This window comes from Chaetura pelagica, unplaced genomic scaffold (genome assembly GCF_000747805.2).
Source record: "Chaetura pelagica isolate M959 unplaced genomic scaffold, ChaPel_1.0 scaffold76, whole genome shotgun sequence".
In the NCBI taxonomy this organism is placed as follows: domain Eukaryota; kingdom Metazoa; phylum Chordata; class Aves; order Apodiformes; family Apodidae; genus Chaetura; species Chaetura pelagica.
Window position 1 is genome coordinate 6,000,792 of NW_009970723.1, and position 9,962 is coordinate 6,010,753.

Here is a 9,962-nt window from a genome sequence, read left to right on the forward strand (position 1 = left end):
GGTTGCAAGGGACCTTAAAGATCATCAATTTCCAACCACCTTGCCATGAGCAGGGAACCTTACTACTAGATCAGGTTGCATGAAACCTCATCCAACTTGGCCTTAAAAACCTCCAGGGATGGGGCATCAACAACCTCCCTGGGCAACCCATTCCAGTTCCTAAATACCTACAAAACTGATGAAATGCAGTGTATAAACTCCTTTCAAAGTCCATCTGGAAGATTTTTCTTTACACTATGGATGACTTGACCTACATTCCATGGGTTGTTCTTTTACCATCCCTGATTTCTGATGAGACAGATTTTCCAGTGGTTAGAACTGGAGTCCTGATCATTTTTGCATAAATCCATGTACTCATCAGCTCATCAGCTGTCTGTTGTAAACTCATCTGAAGAGAGCAGTGCTGGTCACAATGCAAAATATATCAAGCCTTCAAGCCATGAATTCTGAGCACTCCCACAAGGATATTCCAGAGATTCATCACTTTACTCTGAGCTCCTTATCAGAGTAATGAAAACTCTTGGGAACTCCTTTGATCTTTTTTGTGGAAGCCTTGTATCCACTGGGACAGAAAGAGACAAAGCTAATTTTTTTGCTGGTAGCAGAGAAGATATGACAAAGAGTCAGAACTTAAAAAATGAAATCTTAGTTAATATCCGTACTTTTCAACATAAAAGTGTATAGAAATAACTTGACAGAAGATTAAGAAACATTAAACCTAGCCATTCTCCTTTTGATAATTATCAAAACCAGCAACAGCTTTGATGTTTTCCTTGTATTCTTATAACCTTCTCCCAGGAGCAGTGGCACTATATATCCCTGCTACCTGCTGATAAAAAACATGGCCAAAACAGAGTTTCTTGTATTTTACTTATGTGGTGCACTTAACAGCAGTTAAATAGGACTGACTTTGTATCCATGCATTAATTTTTTTACATACTATTATTGCAATAAGAGTGCCTTGCTTCTTCAATAATCCCAGTATAGGAGAGTGATAGACTCTTGTGCTGTCCTTGTGCCCACTATTCCAAATGTGTGTCAAAATACTCCTATGATAACCCCTGGCTGCCTATTTTATTTTGTTGCTCTTATGTCAATACTGCAAGTGGTTAGTAGAGGTGGTCACTGTTCCAGCTCTCTAGGCAGAATTTAAACATGTAATCTATTCTGAATAATTAATACTTTTAAATACTTTGAAAAACTTGTAAAGTTTACAAAACTAAAATTGAATCTATTAAAGGTTTGGCATGTTATGACTTTGCTCACTCTTATGATGAGGATGCTATAAAAGTTGCATTTGTTTGAAGTCAACACTGTGAGCATCTCTGGATCTGGCTTCTGTTGAAATAATTATTTTATTCTGGCTCTGTTCTGACTCTATCCTAGAGTCTGAAGAATTAGAACTTATTGACCAAAATTTAAAAAGCTTGAATTCTTTTTAATTTTTGTATAGTTTTTCTGAATAATTTAATATTCTCAGTTCAAAGTTGTGACCCAGGGCATTGTCCCACTAATGCAGGGTCTGAACACACAGGGCAGGAGACATTCCATGAGCAAGGGAAATTTAAATAGACTATTCCTTACTGAGTTTTACTCAAAACTTTTCAGTTCACCTGTGAAGATAAGCATAAATAATTTTTATGACATTTCTTTGATCCAAGATATAAAATAGGAAACAGAAAATTGCAAACAAATATAACAGTAATAGAGAATTAGTATAAGTAATGTTATAAATAAAATCAAGCACAAATAAATAAGTTCTAAAGAAAAGTGTTAAATAATAAACTAGTATACAGAAAAACAGCAATATAGAAAGGAGAGACCAAGGGACCACTACAGAGGAGGCAAAGCAATGTTGTCTCTTCCAGGGGTGCCAAGCAAAATCACAAAAGGCAACAACAGATACAGCCTGTGGAAGGGAAAATGCTGACTTATGGAAAATACTTCACATGGAGAGGGTTAAACCAACAATGGACCAGAGAGATGTTGTCTTCTCCATCCTTGGAGACCTTCCAAACTCATCTGACATGTCCCCAGGGAGCCTGAGCTAGCTTTGAAGTTGGCCCTGCTGTGAACAGGGGGTTGGACTAGATGACAGCCAGACATCCTTTTCCCCTAAGTTTGTGGAGCTCTTGCCTAAGCTCCCACCCCTGCTGAGAGATTTCAGAGATATTTTTTGTCCCATCCAAGCCAGTTTGCTTGCCCCAGGTAACAAAACACAGGTATCTCCCTCCTTCAACACCTCAAGGAGTTCCCCTTCTAAGTGGATCAGCGTGGTGCCAGGTCACCTGTGGGGAGAGCACCAGGCTGGAGAGGATCAAGAGAGTCGCTGAACCTGTCACAGCCTTGAGATGCGGACTCCTTTAGGAGATACCTGAGCCCTGCCTCCTCTGTCTTTAGAAGAGGAGAAGCTCTTCTGTAACTTTTAAGATAGCTGCAAGCCATTTTAAAGACCACCATGACCTTTTCCACAGGGAAATCACTAATTATGTGTATTTTCAATTGCATTAATGGAAACCCAAATCCTAGCTTCTCACAAAGGTCGCAGTTTTCTCCTGATGAGGAAGATGTGGAAAATTACCCTCATTCTCTCACCATCAGTAAAACTAACAAGCAGAATGATATGTTAACACAGATTTATTTCATCTGAACTGCACAAACTGCTGTGCAGTATAATGTATATGCTAATGAATGGTAATTTACAGCTAATGAAATTCAAGAAACAGGCCATTTTTCTAATTTATGTATAGATGCCATCAGTGGGTCCCATTATTAATTGGTGGTACAGTATGCTGACAATACAAATGACAGGCATGCAGTTACACTGTTTATAACATAATATACACTTAATAAATGTATACACATTTTTCTTAATTCTGAATTAACATTTTATTTCCTCTAGTGAAATCTTGTACCAGTATGCCTTTAGTAAAATGCAAATGAAGGCACTTTTCTGTAGGAAGTAGAGTGATGAAACGAAAACAAAGCACAGCTGGTAATTCCTCATTGCTGAGTGCTGGAGTTGAGGTTTACGTTGAATTGTAATTTTCCCTCCATGGCTTAAACTATAACAAAGCTGGCGATTTACAGATGCTGAATACCTTCTTCCATGATCTTTGAAGAATTTTAGAAGGACAGGTAGGAGTAGTTAGTTACTTTTCAGCAGGCAGGAATTTAAGTTGCCCAGGATTTCTATGAGCTCAGAATTGCTGGCCTCAGAGTCATTATTTAAAGGAAAATATTGAGTAGCTGTTTGTCGAACTGAATGCATTAAGAGAGTTAAGTAATTTCACATAGAAGAGCAGTAAACACCAGTATTTGTGTAAAATATACATAAGGAAAGAGTCTGATAATTCTAGACTCCCCCAGGTGATGGGAGATCCTGCCTGCCAAGCCCATCTTTACAAAAAAGCTCTACCTACATAATGTAACTCTAAGCCATATTTAGAGATCACAAGTACCTTTTCCACAGGGAAGCCTTTAAATACAGAACCTATGGGACAACAGAACAGGAAGAAAAAAATATTATATCCTGTTGCAATGCACAAAAGTAGAATATTCTGGTGAAAAGAAGCTTTACTAACTTTCAAATGCAGGAAGGCATTTCTGAAGGAGTCAAAAAGCAGACAGCCTCAGACAGTTATAGCATTACACAGCTGATGTTGATATGCTCCCCCTATCAGTGAGGGCCCACCTGAACAGTTAGCAAAGTGACACAGTATTGCTGCATGTTTCAAGGTGTAGTTCAACATGCTGGTATCGTATTTTCCATGACTATGAGCAGGAAGCTCTGTGGACCTATCTGTAACATCTACTTTTTGAATGCCCAGAATTTCAAAACACTTTGATTATCCTCCTCTTGTGAGATTGCTTTAGTATTCAAAAACATACATACCCTGATTTCTGCTGCAGGGTTTTATTTAACTACCCATGCTACACAGATTTGCACACCTTGTTCTAACATGCCACAGAGAATAAATTTTTTTGGAAATTACATTATCTGTCAGGTGCAATGAAGTTTTAAATCAGTTACAATGGAAACAATTTAAAATCAGCTTTTGTATTGCATAATGAGATTCAGTAATCATAAATGTTCCCATAAATGTTATTTATAGGACTGGTTTGAGGCTCAGGTATTCACTCTAAAGGTAGACATACAATCTCCCACGAGTATCTATTTTAAATATGTATAAATAAGAAATTATTTGTTGCAGGGTGGCTCACACCTGACTAATCTGAAGACAGAAGATGTAAATGTAGAAGACTGTGATGCTTCTGGCTACTTAAGTAGCTTCTGATGATTCACAGGGGGTTTAACATATGAGATGCCTATAGCAGAAGCCTTCCAAAAAGAACTAACTTAACAACATATATTGGAAATAGATTGCTCTCATTTAAGGGCAAAATGCTTTTAAAGCTATTTTCTTACAATCATTTTTTTTATATTTAAGTTTCAAAAGATCCCCTATTTGTTTTCTGATAGCAACAATACACACATGCAAAAAACCTAAGAGGAGTCTAAAAGAGATTATAGAAACCTTTCATTCAACGTGCCTCATATTTTATGAAATAATTTTACATGGAATTGTACCCAAAAGCTTCCTAGATCAGCTGAGAGGCTTTTCTGCACACATAAGCAGACCTAGGGCTTATGAAAAATAGACACCAGCAGAATTTCATCAGAGTAGAAGCCAATAAATTCATTCAGAGTTTAAGAGATGGAAACCCATTTTCCTTCTCTATTCCTGATGGGAGGTCTACACAGTGAGAAGAGGTTCTTGGGGTCTGCTATTTCTCTCTATCACATTTATTAATGAGAAAACAACAAAGATGATGTTTCTATTATTGTATAGGTTATCCCTGTACCACAGCACTGTTTCCATGTCATGATCTGGGCTTGCCAGAAATGCTAAAGTCAACCCCATCCATGGAAATATGATTCGTTGGGCCAAGGAGAGAGCAAGTGTGAAATTTTATTTCTGAAATTATCTACCCCAAAGAGGCATAAATATTTTTTGAACACATAAAATATATTGGAAATGTCATTAAACAAAGAACCATTACAGACTAAATGTAGGTGCAAACTTTTTTAATAACCAAGCTCCAACTCAACATTGAGATGCATTTCGTAGTCAGAGAATCACAGAATGGCTTGGGTTGGAAGGGAACTTTAAAGGTCATCTAGTCCAATCCCCATGCAGTAAGCAGAGACATCTTCAGCTAGATCAGGTTGCTCAGGTTGGAGCCTGTTCCAACGACCTTGAATGTTTCCAGGGATGGGGTATCTACCACCTCACTGGGCAACCTCTTCCAGTGTTTCACCACCCTCCTTGTAAACAAGTGTCTTCCTTACGTCTAGTCCAAATCTACTGTCTTTTAGTTTAAAACCACTACCCCTTGTCTTACTGTAATTTAATATAATTGTGAAATATTTAGATCTATGGTTTCAAAAATAATTAAACAAATTAAAGGAACACAATTCAGTCAAAGACACAAATTCAGAAGACAATCTCTCTGGCACAGACAGTGCTTCAGCCAATTCAGTTCTGCAGTTTTCAATCATATCTTGGCTTTTCCATGCTTAAGCAAGTAATGTGGTACTGCCCTCAACTAGAGTTAAGAAATATGAAGAAATGGGGTTTTTTTAGTAGGAACTATGTTTTGCCACTGTGTACCTGGAACTCTCTCAGTCTGAGCGGGATCCATGTCTATACCTGAAAGTTCAGAGGTCTTTCTGTTCAGAAACATATAGGCTACTTATGTGGTTTGCATGTATAAGCAAGCTGCATGTATTTCAATTTGCTTATTTTCTGAATTAAGCCTGAATCTTCCCTCACATATTTCTAACCTTGTAGGCAAATCTTCATCTCTTTATGTTGTTGTTTATGTCATTTTAGGACTATCAAGAAGCTTCTAATTTGGAGCAGTTTGTGACTCGCTTTCTTTTGAAGGAAACAGTGAATCAGCTTCAGTCCCTCCAGAGCTCCCTGGAATGTGCCATGGAAACTACAGAGGAGCAGACTAGGCAGGAGAGGTGAGCAATCCTCTTGCCCAACTTGTGAACCTCCAAGACCGTTTTACATTTCACCCACTAACCTGGAGAGAGACTTTTTTACAAGGGCATGTAGTGAAAGGACAAGAGTAATGGCTTTAAACTGGGTGAGGGTAGATTTAGTTTAGACATTAGGAAGAAATTCTTCACTGTGAGGGTGGTGAGACACTGGCACAGGTTGCCCAGGGAAGTTGTGGATGCCCCATCCCTGGAAGTGTTCAAGGGCAGGTTGGATGGGGCTTGGAGCAAACTGGTCTAGTGGGAGATGACCCTGCCCATGCATGGAGGTTGGAACTAGATGAGCTTTAGGGTCCCTTCCAACCCAAACCATTCTATGATAAATAAGGATACACTTTTATTCCAAATAGGAAATAAATCCTGAAATTGAGTACAACAGGTTCCAGTCTGGTCCTGTGGTGGGTTGTACGTAGAACTGACATAATGTGGCTTACTGTAAAGGGATTTTATGCTGCATAAAATGCCATCTTAAAACATCTCCTTAACATAATGTGTGAGCTTTTGGTAAGCCTTCATTTTGTACTTTAGGAGACTAGGGAGCTTTCCAAAGAAGTGACCTGGGAATTGTTTACGAACTGTTGAGACTGCTGTCTACTATTCTTTGCAACCACTCATCCATCCAACTAACTGTTCAAAACTAGCCATAGTTCTGGTTCTTCACTGCTCTCTAGTTGGATGATGAGGAAGAACCATGTAGAGATAGCCCTCAGTCCTCACACAGACTCTGAAGTTTCAGTAACTCTGTCATCACTGTAGAAACAAAAATAATTCTGTATCTGCCATATTTCAGTGCTGGTCCCTGAAAATGTATCTGTACTCCATCCATTATTAGGTAATTATCATACATTTTCCTTCCTTATCAAGAGATATAAACTGTTGTTTATTTTTTCTGTCTTTAAGCTGAAGGGGCCAATGTTTAAAGTTCATATCTCACTTTAGGTGTTCTTGTGATCCCAGTTCCTCTGCAGAGATGCTAGAAAAATTAGGCCAGGTCAGAATCACACGACAGACAGACACTGACCCAGGGCTTTCTCTCCCTAAAAGAGAAGTTTACACCAGCTTAAGCCTCCTTTTTTTTTTTTTTTTTTCTTTTTTTTTTCTCTTCACTAGCAACCTATACACAACTAATTATTAATAGTGAAAATACAGAAAATAATTCAGTGGAATCAATAGGTATTTCTCCATTTCAATTCAAAAGGCAACATACAAGCACATTTTTTGAAAACAGAGAGAGGAGATCTCTCCCACATGTTTTACCTTATGAAGTCTACTGTGTTTCTGTGCAGACAAGGTCCAACAAAACCAGAAGTGCTCTCAGTTCCGTGGCCAGGAAAACGCTCAGCTCGAAGGCTTCAGAGGAACAACAGCCTGTCACTAAATAGCCCTCATTTTGGCACAGGTAGAGTATTTCACATTTTAAAGTTATTTAAAACATGTGCATGCACAAACATTTAGGGAAAAAACTCCATGTACCTTCCTCTCAAAAATTTTATTTAGAAATGGTATCTCAGATATTTTACTGACAGAAATCAATCTTCAATTTAATACAGAATATTAGCTCATATGGTAAGGAAAATAAATATGTACCCATAGATCTGAACTGTTAAAAAATAAATACATAATTATAAGCCAAACTGTTTTTTTGGGGTTGATTGAGCATTTCTTAGGTAACATGTAGCCTGCAGGTAAGAATGAAATGGCAAAGGCTGTAACCTATACAGAACCAAGTTCTCTGTCATGACTTGCATCCAAATTGAGAGAAACAAACATGAAACAGAAAGAGAAACACAAAACCTGAAAGAAAAAAAAATTTTTTACGATGCTACAAAGAAGTACCCATCTGAGACAGCATTTCTGCGTTGGAAAACATGGGAGGGATTCTTTGGAAGCACTGACATCAAGCATGAGGCTGCAGGGAAGGCATCTCTAGGCTTTGTCATGTATCTGAGAAACAAGGCTTGAAGATGGCTGAAACACCAAAGTACCTGATGGGTCAAGCCCACTTCTTGACCACTCGGATCTGAACAGGACATGCCAGAAACATCAATCATTTAGCTGCAAATTTACACCCAATTATTTTCTGCTGTTTATAAGAACTTATTTATTTATTTATTTTAATTGGGGAGCAACATACATACTCTGAATAATCCTGGAATCCTGCTGGAAGCACTGTGTCAGGACCACAGCAAAGTCCTACCAGCCAGGATCCTACAGCAAGTCTGCTGTCTCTCTGCAGAAGGAAGATAGATGGTAGCACCTAAGCTGTATTGACCATGCCAAGGATATTCAAGACAGTTTTGACTGCATTTTTTTTACCTTCACCAGTGCTCTCAGGTGAAAGAGGACTAGCAGAAAAGACACAGCACATGGTCTCTCCATGGGATATATTTGAAAGGCATCCCAGAGACAGTCTGACTAGGCAGCAGAAGAGCTGACTTACTTGTACAAAAACTTTTACATAAAAAAGATTAAGAAATGGCAAACTAAGGAAAAATATTAAGACAGAGAAAGCTTTAACATACCCACAAACCCAAGCTTATTTTGCATTTTGAGCAGAAGGTGCTGAGGTTATGAGCTGATTCCATCTGCAGAGGATAGTATTCCTTTCTTCAGGTATCAGCATGATTTTAGCCTAGAATGTAGTTGTCATTCTGTACTGGATTTTTACTCTTATCTTTGAAAGAAAGAAAATAATTCATATAGTCAAATAATGTTTTCCTTTACTTACACCTAAATGAACATTGAAGTAGTTGCAGCATAATCACTGAGAAGCAAAATAAATTGCAACCTAAGATAAACTTGTTTATAAAATAAATTAATATACTATTCTCCAGCATTTAGAAACCTTTTATAAATGTTATTTTTTTTATATTTTCCAAAGGTTGGATTGAGGAAGACAGCCAGTGGGTGACTCAGATAAACAGACTCCAAAAACTGATTGACAGGCTGGAAAAGAAGGTGTGTGGGTTTTTTCACCTGTTTGTTCTCTTATTTTCAGTTTACTGAAAATCTTTAAACTACAAATGCTTTCAATGTCCCAGTCACAGTCTTCCCAGCTAATAATGACTGAAATGCCATTTAAGTGAGCTAACACTCATTAAATGCCTACATATTCCCCTCATCACCTTCTTTTCCTATTTCATGAGAGCACAACATGGTTTTCCCAAGCTCTGCTTCCCCCTTCCCATCACTATAAGTCCTTACAAAGATCAGAAAAGTCACATCATTTTATGACAGGAGGATGTTACTGTATTTAGTTATGCTTGTTTTGGGGAACATGAGACAAGCGTATCTTTTTAGGGTTTGTGTCACGATCCGTGACCTATTATATCTCCTTATTGGAGTGTATTAACTTATCAGGATTTGCTGAGAGATCCACACGTGGGTATCACCTCACACAGAGGAGACAGGGGCTTATGCCCTGACTTTTTCGAGTGAATAACTTGCTCAGTGCTTACTAATATTTCCAATAACAGCAGCCAATCCCCAATTAGAATTTACGAAATGCACGGTTTATTGTGGGGAAAACAAAGCAATTTGGGGCAGGAGGTTCAAAATGAGTGATTAAAACACATGAAGTACACCTTAGTTACACACCTTATTTACTTATTTAAGTGAGGGAAGGAGGGGGAGGGATATGCCCGACGAAGTTGCCGTATAGGGTCGCGATTTGTGTGCAGGTACTTTCCCCTATAAGCTGGGGTGGCCGGAATTGTCTCACCACGCGGCAGTGCAGGTAGGATGAGCTGGGTAGCAAAGCAGCTGCAGGCACTCCCAAGCGCAGGTCGCCCCCCCCCCGTAGCTGCGGCACAGCTGTTTGCAGACCCTGGAAATGCGGCGGTTTCAGCGGCGCGGATAGCGGCTCCGGGACCTTGGGACTGCGGCTCCGGGC

At 38.8% G+C, this 9,962-nt stretch overlaps 1 protein-coding gene across 1 annotated transcript in view; it reads left to right on the top strand.

Annotated features, from left to right (window-relative positions):
* Positions 1-9,962, top strand: part of NECAB1 (N-terminal EF-hand calcium binding protein 1) — a 56,851-nt gene that overhangs the window by 33,071 nt on the left and 13,818 nt on the right. The window contains exons 6-8 of the mRNA XM_010006421.1: positions 5,898-6,034; positions 7,357-7,469; positions 8,952-9,028. Coding sequence (XP_010004723.1) covers positions 5,898-6,034; positions 7,357-7,469; positions 8,952-9,028 — 327 coding nt within the window. The remainder of the gene's footprint in view (positions 1-5,897; positions 6,035-7,356; positions 7,470-8,951; positions 9,029-9,962) is intronic.